Source organism: Lepisosteus platostomus, chromosome 5 (assembly GCF_059453375.1).
Source record: "Lepisosteus platostomus isolate fLepPlt1 chromosome 5, fLepPlt1.hap1, whole genome shotgun sequence".
Lineage (NCBI taxonomy): Eukaryota > Metazoa > Chordata > Actinopteri > Semionotiformes > Lepisosteidae > Lepisosteus > Lepisosteus platostomus.
The window spans coordinates 16038117-16065057 of NC_142615.1; the positions used below are offsets into that span (position 1 = coordinate 16038117).

General features: G+C 40.9%; 1 protein-coding gene across 1 annotated transcript; it reads right to left on the minus strand.

Moving 5' to 3' along the window:
• Nucleotides 1-5041: 5041 nt before the first annotated feature.
• LOC148664115 (scavenger receptor cysteine-rich type 1 protein M130-like) lies at nucleotides 5042-15768 on the minus strand. The gene is made up of 17 exons (XM_088632877.1): nucleotides 15648-15768; nucleotides 14788-15102; nucleotides 14100-14417; nucleotides 13568-13600; nucleotides 13401-13439; nucleotides 12582-12896; nucleotides 11347-11649; nucleotides 11053-11121; nucleotides 10541-10852; nucleotides 10188-10226; nucleotides 9389-9532; nucleotides 9192-9290; nucleotides 8833-8904; nucleotides 8425-8511; nucleotides 7839-7925; nucleotides 7590-7661; nucleotides 5042-5920 (listed from the first exon to the last, which is right to left on the minus strand). Exons 1-17 carry the CDS (start codon nucleotides 15766-15768, stop codon nucleotides 5745-5747), a joined length of 2601 nt encoding a protein of 866 aa, XP_088489003.1. The 3' UTR covers nucleotides 5042-5744.
• Between the last annotated feature and the right edge of the window lie 11173 nt (nucleotides 15769-26941).

Sequence of the window (26941 nt, forward strand, 5' to 3'; positions counted from 1 at the left end):
GCCAAATTGCAAATGATCAGCTCCGCGTACAGAAGGAACGTGCGTTTGGTACAAGAGTGCAGGAAGGCACCAGAAATACATTGGGAACAAATGACCGGTGGCTCAAGACCTCTGTGAAGTACAGGAGCGTGCAAGGAGAGGCTGTTTCTGCCTGGTCTTGAACTGGGGACCTTTCACATCTTAGGCGAACTAGATAACCGCTACACTACAGGAACCTGCGGGGGGTTGCTGCTGGTGTCTCACTTGTGTTTCGGGCTGAGAAAGGGAAGCATCACTTTAGGCAGGGGGTGCTGGAGAGAGGAACAAAGGGCACGATGAAACAAAATGCCAAAACCCGGGATCAAACCAGGGACCTTTAGATCTTCAATCTAACACTCTCCCAACTGAGCTATTTCTACTGTGCGCACCGAACACAGCCACCTGCTCCAGCTTTCCTGTGTTGTGGCATGAGCGCACCAAGAGTAGCGGGAGAGTGTTGCAGGAACGTCACTCAGAAGGAAAGCCACCCAGCTGCCCCCTCTGAGCTCTGTCCAGCGCATCTTCCTCGCGTGGACTCCTGCCTGCGACGGGCAGGAAACAATTAGCAAGAACAGAACAACACCCCACGGGTGTCTAATGACCACACCTTTGCATTGTGGCTACAACAACCCTGGTTTTAATCCAGGTCACAGCAGAATAGGGGCGTCTGCTTTCACTACTTCCACAAATGAAAAAACCTGGGATCTCCTCCCTCCTTTGCAGTGAGCACTATTTTTTTTCATTTTCTTCCCTTGTATTTTCCTTTCTCTTTTACTGTCCTTTTCCCCCCACACGGAGACGGAAAACATGCCGAAACCACGTTTCACCCTGTGTTTGTGCAACTTGTACAATGTACAATGTACAGAAATATAAACCATGCAGCTCCAGTGGTGCAATCGGTCAGCACGTGGTACTTATACAGCAGTGCACAGCGGAGTCATGCCGAGGTTGTGAATTCGAGCCTCACCTAGAGCAGTGTGGCCTGTGTCTTGGCTACTGAAAGCAACTCTTGAGTTTAGGTGCTCTTAGGTATTTGCTGGAGATCAGGTCTAAATTAACATAAATGAAACAAGTAAAGTTTTACTCTGTACCACACCCAAAGAAGGCTCCACTGCCGAAACGTTATTCAGGATGGAATAAACCTTTACTCGTTCCTTTGCAGCCCACAGATGCTGACACAGCTACTTACTTAAATTACCATCAGCTGTGGACCCCCAGCTGGCCTGTACAGAGATAAATGAGAGATATCTTCTTATATGAGAGGAGCATGATGGAGTACCGAAAACTTGAAAAAGCTCTCGCAGTTGGATTCTGTGTTTTTGTTTTTCCCCAGATATGTTTTTAATGTTCTTTTTCATTTTGTTTTGCAGTGAGCACTGTTTTTTCATTTTCTTCCCTTGTATTTTCCTTGCTATTTTACTGTCCTTTCCCCCCCAGGCGGAGACGGAAAACATGCCGAAACCCTGTTTGTGCAACGTCAGTCTGGGCAGGTCTTTAGCTACTGAAAGCAACTGTCCAGTTTAGATGCTGCTACGTTTAGGTCATGTACAATTTAAAGGTCAAAGCAAGACAATCAGATGTGAGGAGAATTCAGAACACGAGTCTCTGCTTTATAATTTATAACTATATATTTATAATATAAGTGAAAGACAAATTCACTATTTTCACTTTTTGTTTAAAGAACACTGTTATCAAATGTTCTGCACTCACAACGGTGTTTAACAGTGCTCTTTTCTGCACTCCTGATTTGAGGATCCCCAGCTACATTTTTTTGTGTTGCGCTTCAGTGCCGGCTTTAGTGGACACCTTTTAGATCATGAAAAGCATATTGAGCTCCTTGGTCATGAAATTGCCAGATAAAAGCCATTTCCCATCCTTCCTCAACTTCCTCGGCAAGCAGGCAGAACGCACACCGAACGCAGATGTATCAAAGCAGTGTGTCCAAGTGGCCATAAAAAAACACTGCTCTGCTGGTGCTGTGGCTCACTTTGTTAAAGTGCCTGCTGTGTTCAAATCCCAGTGCTGCCTATCCTGCTGTACAGTTTATCTTTATAAATAGCACCATTCTTCTGCATTTAATGGAGTTTAATGGAGGTGTTCATTTCGTTTTTGGCACAACTTGTTATTCAAGAAATCCATAAAAAGATAAAATACAGAATTACTGACAGCTGGCAAGAAAATGATAATTATTTTTTTTTGTCTTTAGCCAAAAACCTGTGAATGTAGAATGTAGAAAAACACAATGTGTGTCACTTTCTCTGGCACAATCAGTCAGGGTGTCCTTCAGTCCTTTAGTGTATTACAGGTAATGCATGTACAGCCTTTAATATGCAATAGTGAATTTGCAGGTATCCTGGGGAGGGAAGAAAACCTAAATGAAGGAAATACATATTTAAAGGGGGTGTAAGTCTTAAATGTGTTCTGTACACATCTGGGTGTTAACTGAATAGATTCTTTGTATTAGTTATTGTGATTTGACACAAAACTTGTATTTCTCAGGAGACAACAGAATAATGGTGGAATTTGCGGGTACAGAAAATAACTTGAACTGAACAGGCAAATGTAAGGTTATGTTAAAGTAAAAAAAAAACTTTAACATAACCTTTTTCAACGTGATTATTAAAGACAGTTTCTTGGAACCGTATCTCTTCTCAATTCTGTGGCTGTGGTCCAACAGTAACGGTGGTGAAACAAGAAGAAAGTGCGGAAAGAATTCGAGAAAGGTTGTGTAGGATCGCACACCCTATAGTGACAGCGCTGAGATGCGTGGTTTAAAAACCTTACAAACCAGATAGGAATAGAACCTATGATCTTCCGAGCTGAAGTCAGACACATTATCCATTGTGCCACTGGCCCTGATGGCATACTTCTTACGACACCACTGTAATAGTGCCGCTATTAGTAATACTATACATCGCTCCGATCCAAATTTTCTCAGTTAGATTCTCGTGTTTCCTACTTGTATTTAGCTACTAGGTCTTTCATTTGGTCTGTTTTTAAAAAAAACATCTCTTTAAAACAGAAAAACGGTTTTATGTGTCGCTCTGAAATTCACACACGGGGGAAGTCACACGAAAGATAATCACAGATAAGATATCATGTTTAAAAAGAAATCCAGAGTGGCGATAGAAAACAAAGCCTTATACACGCGATGAAAGTGCTCTGCCACTGAACTGAACTCCTGAGAGGCACTTTTGCCTGCGGCTCTTTAATTGTGTTAGGAAGAGTGACGTCTACACAGTGTACAATTTAAATCAGATGCGAGGAGAATTCAGAACATGAGCCTCTGCTTTATCGTTTACTGAGCTTTCGATGAACGTCTAAGGGTTATCTTCTATATAATCTTTTCTTCTACATTCATAGGTTTAAGGCTAAAGACTAAAAATCATTTTTATTTTCTTGCCAGCTGGTAGTAATTCTGCACTGACAGGGAAGATGAGTATTTTATCTATTGCAATTTGTGTGCTGTTTTTGAAAAGTTCCAGAAATGAAGTTCCAGAAATGAACACTTACATTAAACTTAAGGCAGATGCCTGCTGCTGTCCATAATGATAAACTCTACCATGAAGAGAGAAAGAAAGGCACTGGCAGGATTTGAATTCAGGTTCACCAGTTTACTAGACAGGCACTTTAACCAGCTAAGCTGTGGCACTGGTGGAGGCCTGCCCTTTTACAGCCACTTGGACACACCACTCTGAGACTCCTGCGTTCTGTTTGCGCTGAGCCTGTTCGCTGAGCAAGTGACGAGAAATGGCTTTTATCTGGTAATTTCATGTCCAAGGAACTCAATATGCTTTTTATGTTCAACAGGATGTCCACTACAGCCGGCACTACAGCCGGCACTGAGGTGCAGCAGAGGCTCTGTGGTTTGACATCTTCCAAGGAAAATGTTGAAATCGTAGGTGGAAGATAAAAATTGTCCTTGAGTAGAGCCGAGTGGTTTCTCCCCATGTTTGCATTAGTTTCCTTCAGGTGGTCTAGTTTCTTGCCAGCAGCCATATCACTCTGCAACTCACAACTGACAAACCCAATGAAGCTAAATAAGTGTGTGTTTGGCCAGTACATGGATGGGAGACCTCCTGGGGTGGGAAAAAAAAACTGGTTGCTGCTGGAAGTGGTGTTATTGGGGCCAGCAGGGGGTGCTAATACCCCAGTATAGTGATGGGGACACTATACTGTAAACTGGCTCTGTCCTTCAGGTAAGATGTAAAACTGAGGTCCTGACTTTGTGGCCATTAAAAATGCTGGGACCTCTTTCAAAAAGAGTAGAGGATATTATTGAGGACTAACTGTCCCTCTGTTCTACAAAGATGTGTCAAATTTCCCATTGTCCTTAACCAATCATGGCCTCCTAATAATCCCCATCTATGATTTGGCTTCATTACTCTTCTTTCTTTCTCACTAATAGCTGATGTGTGGTGAGTGTTCTTGTGCACTATGGCTGTGGTCCCATCATCCAGGTGGGGTTCCACATTGGTGGTGGTTGAGGGGAGTCCCCCTTACCTGTATAGTGCTTTGAGTGGAGTGTCCAGAAAAGTGCTATATAAGTACAAGCAATTATTAATTATTTTTTTTACCACAGTCCAAAAACATTCTGATATTATTTTAGCAAGTTAGTTTAAAAAGGCCTGACCCTTTATGATCATGAGTTTTACAATGTAAGTCATTCCTGTTTATAGTTTAAGCTTTCCTGTGTTCCAGTTATTTAAATCCAGATGCTTTTGTAACTCTCTGTAGGTTTTGGATTAGTGATGCTGTACAGTGTTTTCTTGCAGGACCCATGATTTCTCTTGATTTGTAGGGAAATTTAAATAACATTTAGGTTGTATCATGTTGTGTCTATCTTTGTGTACAGTGTTTTTTGTCCTTTGTGTGGATCTAGTGATACTTATGATTTGAAACAAACAAGTAACTTTCTTCTTTCTTTTGATTTTATCATTGCGAGTGACCAAGGGCTCATTCATTTTTAATGATACCTTTAATGTCATACATTAGAAATTAGCATATCAAAACCAAAGATTGTTGCAAAGCAAAACTTTAATAAAACGTATTAAAAAATATTCCCATCAAAAGTGGTACATTCAGAACTGTACATCAATCAACAATTTTATTTCCTATATCTGGAACATCAAAAGGTATTAAAAGAAAGGCTGAGCAGAAATGGAATGTTCAAGTCTCAATTTTGCAAAACACAAGCTGCAGGACAGTGTGGAAACAGTGGAGTGAAGTGGACTCAGGTCACAGACAGTGTCAGTGTGGAAACAGTGGAGTGAAGTGGACTCAGGTCACAGTGTCAGTGTGGAAACAGTGGAGTGAAGTGGACTCAGGTCACAAACAGTGTCAGTGTGGAAACAGTGGAGTGAAGTGGACTCAGGTCACAAACAGTGTCAGTGTGGAAACAGTGGAGTGAAGTGGACTCAGGTCACAGACAGTGTTAGTGTGGAAACAGTGGAGTGAAGTGGACTCAGGTCACAGACAGTGTCAGTGTGGAAACAGTGGAGTGAAGTGGACTCAGGTCACAGAGAGTGTCAGTGTGGAAACAGTGGAGTGAAGTGGACTCAGGTCACAAACAGTGTCAGTGTGGAAACAGTGGAGTGAAGTGGACTCAGGTCACAAACAGTGTCAGTGTGGAAACAGTGGAGTGACGTGGACTCAAGTCACAGACAGTCTCAGTGCTCAGAGTTGTTCTAAGACTGCGTGACTCTGTTGGTGAAGCTCTTCTGTGTCTAGACCTGCAGGAGGAGTTTCTCCCAGACAGCCCTGTCAGTCTCACAGCACCCATCCTCTCCCTGAGACTCATCCCCAACATCATCGTAGTCAGTCCTGTCAGGGGCAGGGGCTCCTTCTTCAGAGGGCAGTGTGGGCAGGACCCTGTCCACTCCAGGGCCAGCGTGGGGGACACCTGAAAGAGAGACACAGACTCATATTTTTAAAAATGACTCAGTTATTAACATAATATTGATACAAATAAGTATTATGAAAATTGTGAATATCAGAAATGACTGAGTAGATAAATTAATAATTAAATCATAAAGTCATAATCATAAGCCTCCAACTTGTAAAGATTTTGCCAAATATATTCCCAATAGTTAAATATTTGTTATTAATCACACAACACACACGAAATTACACACAACAAACATACAGCACACAATTACAAATTTGCTGACAAGGTGTTTTTAGACACCTACATCCTAACCACCCTGAAAATCCTCAAACTGCTACCAAGTTTTTCAGCTTTTACAGATCACCTACATAAAAGAAAGAGAAACCAAACCTTCTAAACCAAAGACATTACAACTTACAGTTAAATCTCTCTCTTTGTGAACCCAACTGTTACAAGATGAATGGGAGCCTATCTCCCTGTTCTAAAGATGCTCCCACTAGCCAAGAGAGGCGCTCTTTAACTAAGGGATTATCTAAAGAAGAAATAAAAGTTTCTAAAAACAACAGAAAGGCAAGCTTTCTTTATGAGGGTCAGACAAAACTCCAATCTGGTCTTTCCAGTTGATCTGGACAAGTAGAAGCAAGAATTAGCTCTTGCCTTCTATCATTCCTGGAAGGTTGATTGACAATCATTTACCCAGAACTTAACTACATTTCATGGTTGCTTTGATCACTGAATCTCATACCTCAACATCTCAGCAAACATCTCCTCGCTTGACAGCCCCTAACCATGTACTGTAATAGGAATTGGAATTGGAATTGATGACATTAGCCAGGTGTACCTAGATTTTTTAAAACACTTACATAGTCACAATAGTGTAGTGAATGGGGATTTTAATTTTCTGTAACAATCAGAAATTATAGCAGTATATTTTGAGAGTACTTGTAGACTTTTAGGAACTAATCAAACATCATAATCTATAGTCTCACACGTATTCTAACCAAACAATATACAATTTATTAATATAATTATAATTTGCATAACAAAAAAATAAGCATAATAGAACAAATCTGAGACGTAATCTGCTTTGATATCAATGGCTATTAGTGGACTAACAGTTATAGTATACAGAATAGATGTTACAATATTGTAGTCAAAAGTGTTAAATAGGATTTTTTAAAAATTAAATTGTATCTTTTTGGAAGAACTGATGATTCAGTGTAGAATTTACTTATACTTATGGAGTATCAATGCTCTAAAACCACAGTGAGGAAGACCTAGTAATTTCTGAGCCTAGTAATTCTCTCTGGAGTCAGAGAACAGAATTCCTGGTCTTGGGGAATCTAAAGCTTTGTTCTGCCCAGACCTCATTCCCTCATCATTAATCAGCTGCTGATCAGTTTAAATCAATTTGGCTATCTGATTGGCTAGGTGTGTCAGTAGGTGGGTTTCAATGACACTCTGATCTTTGTGATCTAACTTTGTACAATTCAGGTCACTCAGCCTTTATTGGCTGTTATTGATCCTTGTAGGACATGACAGAGTGAAGCTACCGCTACTGCAAAATGCCTGATTCCCCCCTGTCTTGGATGACAGTGCAACAGAGATGGATTACTGGAGGTTATCTTTCCCATCCCTGAACTACCTAACCCACACTGAGCCCCCTGGCTGTAGCCCCTTTTACCTGAAGTGGGGTCTCCCTCACCATCGCCCACATCACTGTATCTAGAGGGTGTCTCATCAGAGAGGAGTCTCCCTGTGAACAGAAGAGCAGGTCAGTAATGTCTCTGTCATTCTGACACAAACTGGCCTCTTCATTTCCAGTTAGTGTTTATTTGCAGATATGAAATTAGGTTGAGATTTATTTCTAATAACAAAGGCTACTGTGGGCTGGTACAGGGGGTACTCCTTAGTCTTATTTAATTTAACTCACCTGACACAGTGTCTGGACTCTGGGGCACAGTGATGGCATCATCATAGTACTCAGGGGCCTCTTCTTTCACAGAGGACATCATCTCTCCTAAAGCACACAGAGCACAGCTTCACTGTCACACATCAGCACACTGAGTTATCTAGAGCACAGGACTGCTGGAGCTCATCAGAACACACTGATTAACTCAACATCACACAGGAACTAAAACTCCAGGCTCTAAGTACAGGAGTTCAGGGGGAACCTGATTTCCAGTCCTATTCACAACTGTAATAAATGTAAAACAATTCCTAGATTTTCAAATAAGATGTTGAAGGACAACAGGGCAGAGAATGTTTGGCTGTATTTGGACAGACAGGGTGATGATGTGAACCCTATGAGATACTGAAGAGGAGCTGGACACTGGCAGCAGTGACCCAGACTGAGTGTGCAGGGCTGAGATCACAGAGAGAGAGTCAGATTCATGTAACTGGTGCAGAATAGTACAGACTCCGTATTCAGAGGCTGAGATAGAAGAGAGAGTAGAGAGATTCAGACTCAGTGGGATTGGTGCAGAGATTCCCCATGTGACTGGACTGAAATAACCCACCTGACAAGGCGTGTGGACTCTGAGGTACAGTGACTGCATCATCATAGTACTCTGGGATCTCTTCTTTCACAGAAGCTATTGAGTCTCCTGAACCACACAGAGAGACAGAGAATGTACACTTCAGGACTCAGACTTAGTTTGACCATAGAGCTGCAAAGTAATTGTAAAGTGTGATCTTAAATGTTTTGTGGTGTATAGTTAAGCCAAAACTCTAGGGTCGCTGATTAATCTGATCTGAAAGGCAGTTTTTACAGCATGCTCTTCTGCAGTCTCCTTTTCTATCAAAACCAATTAAAGTAGCACCCTGTTTACCACCCCAGTATTGACCAGATCTAGTTTTGCTCAGCATCTGTGATTTGCTGAGATAAGGCTAGTGTGAGGCAACACTGAAGAGCAGACTCCCCTCACCTGGTATTGGGTCTCCCTCACTGTCCTCCACATCATCGTATCCAGAGGGCAGCTCGTCAGAGAGGAATCTCCCTGTGAATAGGAGGACAGATCAATAATACCTGCAGTCAGACAGCAGACTCATTGTCTTCCACTGGCTGTGGAAGAAGCCAGGGTGTGAACAGTACCTCAGAGTTTGTGTGTATAAGGCAGATCAGGACCGGAGCAGTGCTGATTTTCTTCAGTTACTTTAACACCATTTGAGAAAAAAAATCCCATGGGTTTTAAACCAGTATGGTGAGATTTTCTACAAGTGTTAAGTCCTCAGATTTTCCTTAGAGGGTGGAGACTAATCACACCTGAAGACTCTCTCCACTCACCTCTCCTGGGGGCGCTGTAGGTTCCCTCTCTAGCCAGTTTGTACTCTATTTCCTCGTAGACAGCATCATGATAGTGGGCAAGTGCTCCCTTAGATAGGGCTGTGTGAGGAAAAGGTAATTATATAAATATCAACTCCATGTGAGTGACAGAAATGACCACTAGAGGTCACTATGTGGATGGCGACTTCCCTCCCTACCTTTCCTCAGCTTCCTGTTCTGGATCAGCTGCCCCACTAACAGGGCCAGCACCACGAAGAGCAGAGCCCCCAGCAGCAGGAGGACCAGGGGCGAGGCAGATAGACCTCCCAGTGGCTGTGTCTGGGGTGTTGTCCTGGTTCTGCCTGAGAGAGGGGGAGACAATAGATGAACAGGGATCAGGAGAGGTGCTCTTGGGCTCATATACACTTCAACACATGTCTTGTTCTCCTCCTGTTCCCATATGGGGCTATCATGGCTTCAGGGTTAACCCAAAATCAACGAAGAATATAAGGATTCCCAACCTTACCCATCAGGACTGTCACTAAATCAGTGAGGAAAGAGATGACACTAGCACTAGATCTACACTGGGAAGATGAAATTACTGATTTTCACCCTGAGAGAGGAGAGGAGACACTACAGCTACAATGGGAATCTGAAGAGACACTGATCTTCACACTCAAGGAGGAGAGGAGACACTACAGCTACACTGGGAATCTGAAAAGACTGATCTTCACACTGAGAGAGGAGAGGAGACACTACAGCTACAGTACACTCAGAATCAGAAGAGACATTGATCTTCACCCTGAGGGGAGGAGAGGAGACACTACAGCTACACTGGGAATCTCAAAAGACACTGATCTTCACACTGAGGGAGGAGAGGAGACACTACAGCTACACTGAGAATCTGAAGAGACTGAGCTTCACACTGAGGGAGGAGAGGTGACACTACAGCTACACTGGGAATCTGAAGAGACAGAAAGACAGGAGTTATCAATGACAAGGAGGATTTCTGTTCACCTGTAGCTATTGTTGGACTGGCTGTTGTCTTTGACAAACCTGTAAAAGAGATAGGAGAACTGTCAATATATTGACTTTGGTTTTACAGCAGGTTGAATCCACAGTGGTCTTAATAAAAAAACTTTACATTTGTTCCTTGAGGTCAAATGTAGGATTGCAGGATGAAAGGTGTCTTGTTCTGAATTAAAGACTAGTGTTGTTCACATACACAGGGCTACACAACATCCCAATCTTTTGACTGATGATTTTAGCTGGTTCAGTTAGATATTAAGCAGTGATAAAATAAGTGTAACAGTGTATCTTCTCCATCAATATGCTACTTTGTTCATCTACAGTTCTAAGACTCTCCTCACCTGTACAGGTAACCCCTGCATCCTCCTTGTGCTGACAGTCGGTCTGATTCAGTCCAGAGTGACAGCAGTCCCACAGGTGAAGTTCACTGCCTGTGCAGTTCACCTTGTCCAGCCAGATGGTGCCGTTTCCTGGTCCGAATGAGGCCTCTATTGCTGCACTCACTGCGTCCCCACAGCCCAGCTGTCTGCAGACCACCTGGGCATCCTGCAGGTCCCAGGAGTCGTCACAGACTGTCCCCCAGGAGCCCTCGTACCGCAGCTCCACCCGGCCAGAGCAGTTAGTGCCTCCAGCCAGGCGCAGAGCCAGTGGGACTGAAAGTCAACAGAAAGGTTATCAAGTGTCATTAGATCTGTGACTGTAGACGAGAGCAGAGAGGTTACTGAGTGTCTTCAGCTCAGTGGCTGTAGTAGAGATTAGTGAGGTATTGAGTGGCTCTAGAAGAGAGCTGTATGGTTACTGTTCCTCAGCTCAGGGCTGCAGTGTCTCTGACTGTTTTACACACTGATCTCACCTGGGCAGTGCTGCTGAGGCTGCTGCTCCTGAGGAGCTGGAGTGCTTCTGTCAGCTTCTTTTCTAAGACCTTCAAGAATTAATAGTCATATAAAAACATTATTATTATAAAATGAATAACAATGACATTGCTTTCATTTTTATACATGTTTGGATATAAATTGATAATAATTCAGTTGAAAGCTCTTATTATGTTCTGAACTTGGCAAAACACTAATCCACAGAGCTGCTCAAGATAAAGACAATCACTGCAGAGCTGTTTAAGAGGAAGGCAGCATCACTCTTCACTCTCTACCTGAGCAGGTGATATTAGCCACTTCTTGGTCTGTGCAGTCATTCTGACCCCAGGGGGAGGAGGGACACTGCCACAGGGTGGAGTCATGTTTGCGACAGGAGACAAAGTCCAGCCATTTGGGGTCCGGGCTCAGCCTGGAGTTTGTCTCTCTGACGGTGCCCTTGTCTCCACAGCCCAGCTGTTTACAGATCACTGCAGCTGTGGAGTCAGTCATGCCGTTCTGACACACACTGCCCCAGGTGCCATTGTAGTAAACCTCTGCTTGTCCTGAACAGCCTGCAGACAGTCTCAGCAGAGTGTAATCTGTCAAGACAGCAGGGAAAGTTAATGGAAACAAACCCTGACAAGACAGCCCAACGTTTCATTCTGAACTGGTAAGAAACAACTAGCAATGAGCAATGAAATGAAATGAATATGTAATGAAACAATGACAGCTGTTCAATAACACAGTTGACATGAAGGTGACAGGCAGGACTGTGTGGTTCTGTTCATTCAGAATCTGGACAGTGCATCACACAGAACTTTAAAATCCAATTACCTGATCAGGTTCTGACCCAAAACGTCATTCTGATCAGCTTGGCTATTCAGCAACAGCACAACTAAGAGACTGAGGCATGAAAGTAGAACTCTTGGCTCAGGATGAGCAGTGCAGCGTTGTGAATGGAGAAAACGTGGCTCAGGTTGACATTTAACACTGTGTGGGTCATCAGGATCTGACCAGAAGCCATTCTTGGAACAAATCAAAATGAAACATTTGAGGCAGAAAATCATGAAAGATAATGGCCAAGACAAATACACCCAAATAGACAACAGGTCTTATTGATGTGAGAAGTTTAAAGTTTGGACCCTAGATTTTACTGGAGGACTGAGATGAATATATCCCCATTCACTAGTGGAGGGGAATTTATCTTGAGTTTCTTTCTCTCTATTTATTTTTGCTGGGATGTGAATATGTGCATTCACAACTGTATCATAAATATAAATATTTATTTTAAAATTAATTCTGCATCCAGCTCAGTCTTTTCCTCAACAAGATGTATTTAAGCACTCCAGATGCAAACCGTATCCACAATGTGGAATTCCAGTATGTGGATTATTTTATTTAGTTAACTTACTGAACACAAGATCCTCACATTCTCACAAGTCAAACATATTTAGGGACTCTAGATGCAAGCCATATCCACAATGTGGGAATAAATAATCTGAATCATTGTAATTTTAATTATCTCCCCTACCGGAACACAGGATTCTCACATCCTCCTTGTGTCCACAATCATGCTGTCCCCACCCTGCTGAGGGACACTCCCACAGAGACGACTCGTTCCCCAGACAACCCAACTCGTCCAGCCAGATGGGTCCAGTTCCCTGGCTGAAGGAGGCCGGCACTGGGGCACTGAGGGCCGTCCCACACTGGAGCTGCCTGCACACCACCTGGGAGTCTGCCAGGTCCCAGGAGTCATCACAGACTGTCCCCCAGGAGCCATTGTGATAAACCTCCAGCCTCCCAGCACAGTCGCCTCCTGCACCAACAAGCCTGAGAGACAGCTGATCTAGGAGCAGAGAATTAGAGGTCTAGGGTCAAAGATCAGGAGTTCTTAGAGATTACCATGACCCGCTGTTACAAGTTGAAGATTATCTCGGCCCACTAGGCACAGCAGATTCATTTCAAGTACAGTGTTTCTTAACTTTTGATTAATTTAATATATACACTTATTGTAACAGATTATTTATAAGCAGTATATATGTATATATATATTTAATATATACAGTAAGTTTAACATATTCCACATTGTTCATAAACAGTATACCAGATAAGTTATTTTTTCTGACACACTGTTGGGCATAGAGACAATAGCTCCACCAGTGTCAAATTGCAGTATTCAGATAGATGTGTTTGCCGTAGATACCAAAGACTCGAGTGTGTTTGTGACACACAGAAAAAACTGCACATACACAGCTGTTGCCTCACTGAGTGATCTGGGATTCCACTGAGCAACAGAGACATCAACACAAACTGAGAGCCCTGGAGATACAGAACAGGGGCTAATTCATACCTGGTGTTTTGGAAGGGGGTACAGCTGAAGAAGGGAAGCCTGTGAAACAAACAGAGAGAGAGAAATCAGACTGTGAACTGTGTGTGAGAGGAGCAATTTAACACCAGAAATGAAACTACAATTAAAACAGTACTGATGTCACAAGACAGTACTCATTCTCTCTTTACCTGCTCCATGTGAATCTCTGGTCATATTTGATTCTGTAAAAGAGAAGGAAGGAGCTCATTTCTGTCCACAGGAGTGATGTTTCACCAGTGGAGTGTCAGCTGTGTGTGGGGCTCAGCTGTACATAACACCTGTAAACCTTGACTTTCTGAGACTCACTTTCTTTTCAGGCTCCTGTGTAGTTGGGCTATATTAATTAAACTAATTAAGTAGGTCAGATGTTAATTACAGGATACTAAGTTACAGAACTTTCTTTCATCTTTTAGAACCATCAGTGAAATCAATATAAATATAAAACTGATTTTTAGTCCTCAGTGTATTTGTGTATCTATCCATCAGAAAGAAAATGACAACCTAATAATCCCTTGAGGGAATATTTGAGATAGATATGACAAGGTTGTGTGTTTTCATCTTTGCATCTCTTACATAACTGGCAGTGTGTAACAGAGCAGATATTCAGTTAATCATGAAAACAGTGTGCTGCTGTGTGTAAGCAGAGGGAGTGTCACTGTGTTTTAAACACATGATTCTCACCAGTGCAGATGACTCCTGCATCCTGTCCATGAGAGCACCCTGCTCTCCCCCATGAAGAGACAGTGCAGTGTGAGAGACGGCTCTCGTTCCCCCTGCACTCAAACACATCAGCTCTTACTGGTCCACTGCCCTGTCCAAACCAGGCCTGTCCTGGTGCTGCTACAGCCTCCCCACACCCCAGCTGCTGGCAGAGAGCCCTGGCGTCTCTCAGGTCCCAGTAGAGATCACACACTGTCCCCCAGTCCCCGAAGAGCCACTGTAACTCCACTCGGCCAGAGCAGGAGTCAGAGCCGTTCACCAGCCTGAACTCTGTGTATCCTGCAGATAGTATAGGGGAGAGAGCAGAGAACCAGCTTCACAACATAACATAACAACCAGCAATTACCCTCAATGGCATCTTCAAGTATACTTACAATACTGAGCTTTAAATTACTGTCATATAAGTATCTCACTAACGTGTTACTGTTCAATCCAATTCAATCTGAAGTACTTTATTCATCAGCAAGGCTGGTAATTTATGGTTTAATTAAGTTACTGTTGATCAGAAGATCATCGTATTGAGTTTTCATGGTTAAACACCAATCCCCAGTATTGAATCAGAGCTATAGCAACACTTATCTGTTTCTCTTCTAAGCTTCAGTTTTGAGCTCCATTAAAAACAAAATGAAATGAATTATCCCCCTCTTACCAAAACACTCCAGTCCCACATCGTTCTCATGGGTGCAGCTCTGTGTCTTTGTGGAGGACTTTGGACAGAAGGACAGGTGAGATTCACTTCCCTGGCACTGGAGCTCCTCTGTCCAGACCTGTCCCTCTCCCTTCCCGAAATGAGCCCCCTTCAGCACCTGTGAGGGAACCCCACAGTCCAGCTCCCTACAGACAACTTCTGCATCCTGCCAGCCGAAGTCAGAGTCACACACTGAGCCCCAGGTCTCTCTGTGCTGCACTTCCAGTCTCCCAGAGCAGAGATCACTGCCGCCAACCAGTCTGACCCCTTGATGAGCTGGAATATCAGAACAATAACAGAGATCACTAACCACTCAATATGTTTGAATATCAGAAAAGATAGGAAGAGAAAGCAATAATATTCATTATTTGAACACATTTCTGAGGAATTATAAAGAGTATTAATGCTATTCACTGTGCTGGAATCTTAGAAAATTACTGAGCAAAACTTAATTTGCAAATTATTAAGAACACATTCAACACATTCATTGCAGATCAAGTCACTGTCACAGAAACACTGAGAGATCTAAGAAAATGAATTAAAGTGACCAGTAAGTCTGGACCCCCCCACATTGTGACAGGACTCTGGGCTTTGTCACAAAATATGAACATAATACTTCTCACAGACAATATCCTAGTGTATCCTAGTTTAGGATGATAGAAAACAGGGAAATAGATTGATACATGTGGTATTTCAACTTAGACCTAGTTGGAAAGAAATTAATATAAACTATCCTACCAGAGCAGAGCACACCGGCATCCTCGTGATGGCCACAATTTTCCACTCTCCACCCAGGTGATCTACAGTCCCTGAGTGCTGACTCCTGCCCAGTGCAGGAAACATCATCCAGCCAAATTGGTTCACCTCCTGGTCCAAAGTGAGCATCTCCTGGTGCTGAAAGAGCAGAACCACAGCCCAGCTGTCTGCACACCACTGCAGCATCTTTGAGATCCCAGCTATCGTCACACACTGTCTCCCACTGTCCCTCATGATAAATCTCCACTCTCCCAGCACAGGGACTGGCACCGTTCACCAGCCTCACATCAGCACTGCCTGCAGAGATTGAAACAATATACATTTATACATACAATGTACAATGTTATACAGTACAATGTACAATGTACAGACTTATAAACACATCTACAGGATACTTCACATTTACACAGAATCAAACCTGGTATTTATATTTTTATGTTGTTTTTCCTGTTTGACTTGACTGTGTATGAGATATTGGAGAGTTTAGCAGCAAAGTGTCTGTGAGATACTGGAGAGTCTACCAGCACAGTGACTGTGTGTGAGATACTGGAGAGGCTCTCTGTATTTACACATTTATGACTCTCTTTAAAAATGTTGATTTTGAAAGTATGATTTATGAAAATACAAAATGAAAAAAATAAAATGTGTATTTTTCAGATAGACAAGAATATAACATATCTTTTCCATCATTATCACAATTATTTTTAATAATTTTTCATTTATATAATTTGTTTTGCTCTCGAAACATTAAATATTTAAACAGTGTATTTTTATTTTAGATTTGACCTTTAAAGACCTTAATTAAAGCTTGATTCACAGATTAAATTATATTTATTTAAAATAATATATAAGATTATAATTTTAATAAATATCCATAAAGCTGAATTTAAATCGGAACATAAAAACTCTTAAAATACAATTCTTCTGGGTGCTGTGTCACTGCAGTGGATATTGTCTGCAATTACTGTATGGCTTCAGTTGGCTTTGTCTTGAGTTCCTGTATATTTTCTAGGGCATATGGCCACTACAGTGGACAGTGTCTGTAATGCCTGTGTTCCTGTGTTATTGGGAGTTGTGGTCACTACAGTGGACAGTAACTGTGGTGAGTGCATGACTTTAGAGAGCTGGGACTTGTCTTCTTGTGTTTCTGGGAACTGGGGTCAGTGGCTGCCAGGTGCTTCACTACTGTGCTGCTGTGGTGCTGAGATGCAGTGTGAACTGTGAACAATGTATTTCTTGCCTTTACCTCTCAACATCTAAATTGAACACATGATTGTCTGATTAAATTATATTAAAGCACAACATTTTCACCAAATACCAGATAGGTTTAACACAGACAGGCATACTGTGACTATTTAGATTATTGTGATGTTGTCTTGAAAAACTGCTAAAAAACAAGTCCTGTGGTTATAAATCTCTAAGTGAAATCCTGTTTAATATTTATATTTTTTATGTCATATGATGTTATGTACCTAATATTTAATTTGTATTAGCCTTACTTAGGTACTTGCATTTTATTATTCATTTCTGATGCACACAACAAATTAGAATACAAATGTTAAATAAAACTTCACAATATACCAAAAATAAGCCCTGTCATCCTGTCCTTACGTAACTAAGATAAATCTAAAACACAAATTAAAATATATGGCTGTGAAATAGCAGTCAAATCCTGTATAAGTATAAACCACAACTTTCATTTTTAAATTCTTGTTGTAATATGACATTGTCCAACAACTGTTAAATTATTGCTTTTACACATCAGTTACTAATAAGACCCCAGTTGCTAATAATACACCAGCGAAACTAAGTTTTCACAACTTATATTAAATTCCGCATTTTCTAACTTCTACACCAGTAAAGAATGTGACCTTTACGGTACAGCATGTCTCTACAATGTCTTAACACAGCAAACCTTGTCTGCGTGAAGCAGATAATACTAATATTAATTTTATTTTAACCCTTTAAAAACTACAAGAACCAATTGTCCTAGGATTCCACTATTTTACGTTTTCAGTATTTTAGATTTTTCATGATTATATCTCTGTATAAGGAAGGATATACACTAATAACGTTCTATCACAATAGAACATGAGTTTTTTTTATAAAACCTAGAAGAAATACTTGTTTTCACAGCAACTGAATGTCATACAGCTTAAAGACAGAACACACAAGAGACATAATATCTGCATTAAAACTTAAAACTTAATTCTCTAGCACTTTAATCTTTAATGACACATTTACTGTATGTATATCTGTTAATGAAAATATCAGAAACTTAAACGTACTCCAGCCTTTAATAACAAACTTATTTCTATTAGTGCATCCGTCTGTAATTATACAATAATTGATAGGTTTATTCCGTGCTGAAAGAAAGAAGAAAGAAAACACGTTTTGGCCGTGGAGCCTTCTTCAGGTGTGGAAAACAAGTATTCCTTCTAGGTTTTATAAAAACTCGTGTTCCATTGTGATAGAACGTTATTAGTTTACAGTATTGTAAATTATACAATTATACCATATAGAGGAGACAGAGTTGAGCAAATTAAAGCAAAAAACAATCCAAGGTAAATATTTCTGAATCACCCTGTGTGATAATGAAACAATCAACAAGCTAAATATTTCTGAATCAGCCTGTATGCTATTATATTATTATGGAATACTTTTTCTAATTTGTCACATATTCCAGCATATCACTCAAACTGCTGCTAACATATGAATAATTGTATTATTATTAGTGCAACAGATTAGGATTTGTAAACAACTTTTTAAATAGATTTTATATACTAATTTTCATGTAACATTTCTACATAAAATCACAAATTATCAAGATAGTGATAATGACCAGTGTAGATGATTAACATGGTAACATAAAAAACACTCTTGACCCAGCCTGACATAGACATGTCTTATACAGCATCGTTTCTAAATGTGTATAAATTATGTATTAATAACATGTTATTATACCAACAGGTATACAAGAGAGATGAGTGTAGTACATGTAGCATCCATGGTGTAAATATTATTAATGCTGATTTATTGAATAGAATTACCATAGATTGTATTTTTTTCTGAACTTGCAAACTCAAACAAAAATCATTTTGAACAATTTTTGATAAATTCCCGCAAAGCTTCATTTAAAATAAAATCTCTCAACCACAGTCCTCTTGCTCCTTTTCTATCGAAAACTATAACCTTATGATTAAAAGTACATTGATGGATGTGGAATTATTATTAATATGGGTGATTTAAAAAATAAAGTGGGTCTAGGCAATTGAATGAAATTAATAATACCAATAAATTTAATAAAATATTTGAATAATTTTAAGAATATTTTAGCATTATTCTGTAGATTAATAAAATACAAAGATCTCAAACTAAAACTATTCTAAGCAGCTAATTATGTTTCCTCAATCATACACTCAGAAAAAAAGTTATAATAACTTGTATAGTTATTTTAATTTTAATAATTTAATAACCAGCAAAGCTGATTGTCAAATAAACATGAAACAATTTTCAACCCACTTTTTTCTCATTTTCCATCTAAACTTTAATTTAAGATAATCTTACATTTCAGACATGACAGGAAAATACTGGACACTTACTGGCTGAGCTGTGCAGCACCAGGACAGCGAGAGAGAAGACGTGCAGGCAGCTCTCCATTGTCATCAGGACAGAGCTCAGTTGAGACCCCTGTCTTCACCCCTGAGCCCACAGGACAACTGAGCTGCTGCTCCGCACCCCAGACCCCCAGTAACAACACAGCCCCCCGCCCCGCCAATCACACACAGCACTGCCTTTTCAGACTGACAGCAGGAACTTCTCACACAGGTGGGACAGCCAATCAGACAGGGTCCTTTTAGTCTTCTCCATATATATGAGAGCCACATCACTGTTTCCTCTCCTGAAGACACTCCCAGCACTGCGGAGGGGAGGAGAGACAGGAGCAGCTTTGTGTCTCACAGGGCTGCAGGTGCTGCAAGGGCAGGAAGAGATCAGATATTGACCTGAAAAAATTGTAGACAAGTATTATATTTGTAAATCAGTATCAAGATAATCAATTATATTTATATGGTCCTGTAATTCTTGCTGTCTGTATCAGGCAGTGTCTAGTGAGTGGTGTCCTGAATATGGTCCTGTGTGTCTTGCTGCCTGTGTCAGGCAGTGTCTAATGACTGGTGTCCTGCAGTGAATCATAAAGAAGTTGTTGTGTCTCCGGACAGCAATGTATTCTGGTCCTGGTCAAGCACAGTGTGAAGAGAGCCTGTTCCCATGGTGGAAGTGAGGTCACTCAGGTCATCACAGGATTACAGAGACAAGGACTGAATAAGAACTGGCTGTCCTGTGGCTCTGATCAAAAATCAATAATTTAAATGAAAAAGAAAGAAAAGCCCAGCAGTGATTGTCCCCTCTGTACTGAGCCTGGTGGACAGCAGCTCTTCCAGTTGAGTCCCTCAGACCCTGAGTCTGTCCCTGTGCAGCTCCAGCCCACACAGATGTTCCAGCCCCTCCAGCTGTGACCCAGCATCTCTCTGTGTGGAGCCAACTGTGTGACTGATTAATAGTAGTGGCAGTAGCAGTAGTGTCAGTGGCAGCAGTATTAGTAGCAGTAACAGTACTACTAGTAGCTTTAGTAACATTAGTAGTAGCAGTTGGAGTAGCAGTAAAATCTTATGTTGCAGTTGTATCAGTGGCAGCAGAAGTAGTAGGTGTAGTAACAGTAGTAATACTAAAAGCATGAGCAGTAGTAACAAAAGTAGTATTGTAGTTATGCTGTATTTAAACTCTTTAGTTCAACAATATAGCAAAGCTGTGTTGCAGCTTCACTATAAGAACTTCAACAGCAGGAGCAGAAGAGCAGGAGTCAGTTTCAAAGTTGGAAAAACAACAAAAAGAAAAAATCATCACTTGTTAATAGACTGAGGCTGAACTGTGAGAACACAGCTCACATCCTCCTTATTAATAGTAGTAGAAGTAGTAGCAGTGGCAGCAGTAGTAGCAGTAACAGTAGTACCTGCAGCAGTAGTAACAGTAGTACTAGTAGCTTTAGTAGTAGCAGTAAAATATTACTAGTTGCAGTTGTATCTGTAGCAGTGATAGTAGCAGCTGTCATAGTTGTAGTAGCAGTAGTAGGTGTAGTAATAATAGCAGTATTTGCAGTAGTAGTAATAGCAGCAGTAGTATTTGTCACCATAACAACTGCAGGAGAAAAAGAGCAAGAGTCAGTTTCAAAGCATAAAGAAACAACAAAATGATTAATAATGATGATGATTAATGATAATATATGATTATAATGATTATTAAAAACAATCAGTCCTTGTTAATACAGCCTAACAGTGGTGATTTAAGGCCACAATCCCTGCTGGGCCAGCATGAAAACTTTTCACATAATGACATGACAACATATTTTTACAGAAGGACATATTATCTTCAGTAAAATTGCACTATCTCTTCTTTAGGAAATGGGTCTGTTTCGTCAGAGCTTTACTGGAACTGCAGGTCAGACTCCACAGTGAGTCTGTGGTTTATGCTGTGATGCTCAGTGCAGTGTGATGAGGCAGCTGAGAGCTGAGCTGTACAGGAAGACAAACGGAGGAGCCCAGTGTTCAGATATCTAGTCCTGTACAGAGACACACAGGGAGTCCAGTCAGAGCTCTGTTGCTGTATAGTGAAGCACACAGGGGAGCCCAGTGCTCAGAGCTCTACAGGGTGACAGGTCTTCTCCCTACACAGATGTCTCAGGGGTCTCACAGCTCTCTCGGGGTGTCTCTCAGGGTTGAAAAGGAGGGGCTGTTCCTGTCAGAACGGAGGCTCTCTCAGAGCTCCAGTGTCAGTATCAAAAGAAGCCCTCAGACCTGACTGCTGCCAGAGCCTCTGAGCCTGAGTGGCCATGAGCCCTGAGCTCCTCAGCAGCTGAGAAAAGCCTCCTGTCTCCTGTGGTCACAGTGTGGTTGAACACCTGCACTGTCTTCCTGCTCCTTCTCCTCTCTCTCCCACTTCCTGTCTCTCTCGCTATGTGTGCTCTTATCTGTCCATCTCTCTCTCCTTTTCTCTCACTCTGACAGTCTGTGCAGAGTATCTGAATGGGATGTAACATTGATTGGCAAAGGAAAAGACTTTTCACAGGCAGAATAAAAAATGTATCTCCTCTCAGTCAGATTCACAGCTCAGACTCACACACAGAGCATTGGATCCCTCAGTACTTTACCAAAACTCCTACCTCCTGAACAGACAGAAGCTCATCTCCATCCTTCTCTTTATCCTGACAATCTGAGTTCTTCAGTTGAATTGTATTCTAGATATTAAAAACAGGGTCAAAATGGGAAAATAATTCGTTCTCACCAATCAGTGAAGTTAATCGATTATTCTACGGTTCTTCAGTTGAATTAATTGGTTGTGAGTATTGCCACTCTTACCAGTGCATTATGATTCTCAGCAGCAACAGACCAATGGTTGTGTTTACAATAGTGACCAGTTGACCAGTCTTTAGCTCTGAGCAGTGGGACTCAGATCACACAGAAGACCTGTCTGTGTGTGATTCCACACCAGCCCTGGGATTCAGCGTCTCCCACACATCTCCCGCAGACAGTCTTATAAATATACAGTTAAACAGAGTCTGATAACAGTTATACAGTTAATTAAATCATCAAACCGGCTGAGGAGCTGAGAGCTCGGGTGGAAATAAAACCAGGAGATACTCTTCAACCTTCAGGATCAGGTGTCTGATCCTCCTGGTTTCTATTCTGTGGAGATTCGTTTAAAATGCTTAAAAGAGCTCATTACAGGGACTTGTGCCCTTTCTCTTCTGCTCTCCGGGAGTATGCTATACAATTATTTTAGTCTGTGAAGTAAACTATTTTTTTTGGTTTAATGAATTTTATTCCTTGGTTTGTCGCTCTCCATTTCCAGCTGTTACGAATCGCCTTTATTTTTGGAGATGTTGTATCTGTAAGAAAAGCCCCCTGGGCTCCGGACAGGAGTCTCCTCCAGCGGAGACATGTCTGCTCCATCAGAAAGAGCGCTGTGACGTCACGGACCCCAGCCAGAGCACCAGGATCAGAGAGCGAGACCGCGGGAGGTGAGCGGAGCGCACAGAGGAGAGTTATTGATCACTTATCTATCGACAACTAATTAATTCAACTGAAGAACCGTAGAATAATCGATTAACTTCACGGATTGGTGAAGTTTTGACCCGTTTTGACCCTGTTTTTAATATCTAGAAAACATTCAATAGAGCCTGTATCGATCAATTACCATAGTGCCTTTAGTGTTAATAATGTTCAATCTGAAATTAAAGAATTATTATTCAAATGATTGTTTAGGAATTGTATGCTAGAGCTTAAAAATTATGTTCCAAGTTGATAAATTTGTGTAACAGTTTAAATGCATTTTTCCACTGTTTACAAATCATCAGTATGGTAACCACAGCAACAGGCGCCACGTCACTGTCCACGGCTAGGTGTCTCGCCTTCGTCACAAAGAGTGGTGTGACGTCACGGACAGCAACTAATACTAATATTAGTGTCTTCATGTTAATATTAGTGTGAGTACAATCGGTACTTTTAATATTAATGATAGTTTTCATGTGAGTATTAATGATGATAGTGCTATTGATTGTTTTAATGCTAGTATTCCTGTTAATATTAGTGATAATTACAGAGCTGAGGTTAGATAATTTACACTAGTAGTCATGTTAGTTTTAGTGATAGCATTACTGTTATTATTAGTATTATTAGTGTAGTAGTATTTTGTGTCAGTGTTAGAGAGGATGATAGTGTAAGTCTTGGTGATAGTGTTACTGTTGCAATATTAGTGGTATTTGTATTAGTGTTATTTATAGTGTATTTGTAGTTATGAATGTACAGATGCAGCCATTCAAAATGAGTGGTTAAAACCCGCGGTGCAGTAACCAACCCGCAGGGCACCGTAGGGCACCGCAGGGCAAGTGATTGGCTGGCCAAAATGACCGACAGGGGCACTCGTGGTGCATTGGTTGGTAGTGAAAAGATTTAATCATTTAATGTCTTTACTGTGCACATTTCAATCCGCTTAGTTTTGAATATTTATATGGAATTTTACCACTAAAGGGAAATTTTAATAGCTGAGCATAAAAAGAAGAGGAGCATAACGCATCTGAAGGTCATAAACGATATTAATTTTGGAACATAAACATACAGTATATAGCTGGTCTTGGTACTTTAAAGAAAAAAATACACACCAGTATTCCATTTCTCCCTAAACATTTTAAGCTTCGAAGTCTTTAACTAACGTGATACCGGAGTCAACAAGCATACTTTTAGAATTTGATTAAAAGGGAATATAATATGGAATAGCGTATCTAAAGAATTTAGTAACTCCCTCAATAGAATCGCTTTAACATGCCAATGCGTTGGTTTAATAGTACGCTGGGCAAACGTTCCGAGGTCAAATTCTTCCAGCACGGGGGTACCTTTAAAGCAGAGACGACGGCACCGAAATTTTTTGGCGCGCCTTCTCTTTAAAGCCCTGGCCAAATATGAAGACAGTACGTACAGTTATAATTCAAACAGAATTAAAAACTACACATCCCAGTTACCATGGTGGTGCTTGTGATCATTGCGTTTAACCAATGAAACAGGGCGAAACATCAGTCACATGACTTTGGGGCAGAGTTTCGAAAGTCCCTTAAAAACATTGAGCACAGCGTTCTCACCACCTAAGATTGCTTTTGATACCATCCTTACACAAAGCAGAAGGGAAATCTTAGTGCCTGAGCATAAAAAGAATAGGAGCATACTGCAACGCGTGTGAAGTCCATAAACGATATTAATTTTGGAACTTAAACATACAGTATATGGCTGGTCTCGGTACTTTAAAGAAAACATACACACCAGTATTCCATTTCTCCCTAAACATTTTAAGCATCGAAGTCTTTAACTAAAGCGATACCGGAGTCAACAAGCATACTTTTAGAATTTGATTAAAAGGGAATATAATATGGAATCGCGTATCTCAAGAAATTAATAACGATTTAATTATATTCAAAAGAACTGCAACGGACATAAAAACTCCCTTGCTTTTAACAGAGCGTTCCATAATTTCTAACTACGAAAACGCCAGGTGAAAGGATTTGTAAACATTTTTCCGCAACACATAAAAGACATTTTTCCAAGAAAGTTTAGCCTTTGTGAGGATTGTATTTTCGATTTTGTGTAGTTGCTAGCGTTGAACTGTGTGTTGGATGCACATGAATTGAAGGAATGGGCAAACATAGCTGATGCGGATCCACAGAGCCAGCATATTAAGATGTTTATAATTAGAGGCAATTTGTTTAAATAACAAGGTATGGATACTGATGTGCAAGAGAGGTGGAAAGGCAGTTTCCTTAAGCCAGCACTATAAAATATTTTATTCTCAGTGAGATGCTGCCATTTCATAGTGGGTTTCTAACACTGTGTATAGTTCCATCCACACAGTGCCTTTACTTCCATCCATTTCTAATCTCTTTATCCAGTACAGTGTCACGATATTAGTTCCCCCTCCTTAAGGGTGCTCCAGCCCTATCACTCAAGACTTTATTCCATGCACCTGCTCCCTATTCCCTGCCCACCTTAAAAGCCAGGCGCTGACGCTCTTCCGGGCTCTGCATCTGATTTCCATATCGTGCGAGTCCGGGACCAGGAAGCGCCTGGTCCCGTTAAGGTTTTAACCCCTGTTCCTTGTCCCTGTCCGCCGGTTCCGACCCGGTCTTCGTGGTTTTTATCTTGTTCTGATGGATCTTCTGGTTTTGGACTTACTCGTGTGTTTTTGGATATTCCCTAAGGATTACTCTTGGATTGTTCGCCTCGGCCACACCTCCCCCGTGCACCAGCGCACCTTGGACACGCCCCCCTGTCTTCAGCCCCGTTTTCCTGCATGACGTTTCCCCAGTGTTCCCCCACTTCGTTGGATTGTGTCGTCCGCATAGGGTCCGGAAAGAACTGTTCGTTACATACAGAGGATTTGGAGCCTATCCCAGTAAGCGACGAACACAAGGCAGAATACACCCTGGACATAGCGCCAGTCCATCACAGGACAGACAGACACAAACACACACATACACCAGGGCCAGTTTAAATCTAACCTCAGAACCTTTCTTTTCAGAAGACTTAGTGTCTGTATCTGCTTCATTTTCTAATTTTGGTAGCACCTCTAACTGCTTGTCTTTCTTATATGCATTTACTTTGTAATCTGTGGTCCTTTTATCTGTTTTTACATCTACTGTATTGCTTTGAGATGCCACCTTTAATGGTGATATATCAAATAAAGTTTTTTTATTATTGTTATAGGGAAACATGATCAGATTTTCCCTGGTTCAGAAAAAAAGATCTAAAGTATACTAGTTTGTCACTCTTCTCATTCCCTTTGCTAAATGACTTTTCATACTAATCTGATCAATCTAACTGCCAGTGTTCTGTGCTTTCTCTATCCTGCTAGATTTGCAATTATTCTGAAAATTTTCATCTTGAAATAACTCATTTCTAAATACATTTTTCACTGTTAACATCTTGCAGCAACTCTGCGACAAAATATACACTCAGCTCAACCTGACAGTTCATCCTGCTACCAACATTAAATAAAACAAATCTTAAGATTTCTATATTTATGTCTTTATTTAGTGGTTTCATTAGTGACAAAGGCTAAACTTTCTTGGAAAAATGTATTTTATGTGTTGCGGAAAAAACTGACTTGCTTTAACAAAATATGTTTACAAATCCTTTCACCTGGCATTTTCATGGTTAGAAATTATGGAACGCTCTGTTAAAAGCAAGGGAGTTTTTATGTCCGTTGCAGTTATTTTGCAAAATGAATATAATTATATCGTTATTAATTTCTTGAGATACGCGATTCCATATTATATTCCCTTTTAATCAAATTCTAAAAGTATGCTTGTTGACTCCGGTATCGCGTTAGTTAAAGACTTCGATGCTTAAAATGTTTAGGGAGAAATGGAATACTGGTGTGTATGTTTTCTTTAAAGAACCGAGACCAGCCATATACTGTATGTTTAAGTTCCAAAATTAATATCGTTTATGGACTTCACACGCGTTGCAGTATGCTCCTATTCTTTTTATGCTCAGGCACTAAGATTTCCCTTCTGCTTTGTGTAAGGATGGTATCAAAAGCAATCTTAGGTGGTGAGAATGCTGTGCTCAATGTTTTTAAGGGACTTTCGAAACTCTGCCCCAAAGTCATGTGACTGATTTTTCGCCCTGTTTCATTGGTTAAACGCAATGATCACAAGCACCACCATGGTAACTGGGATGTGTAGTTTTTAATTCTGTTTGAATTATAACTGTACGTACTGTCTTCATATTTGGCCAGGGCTTTAAAGAGAAGGCGC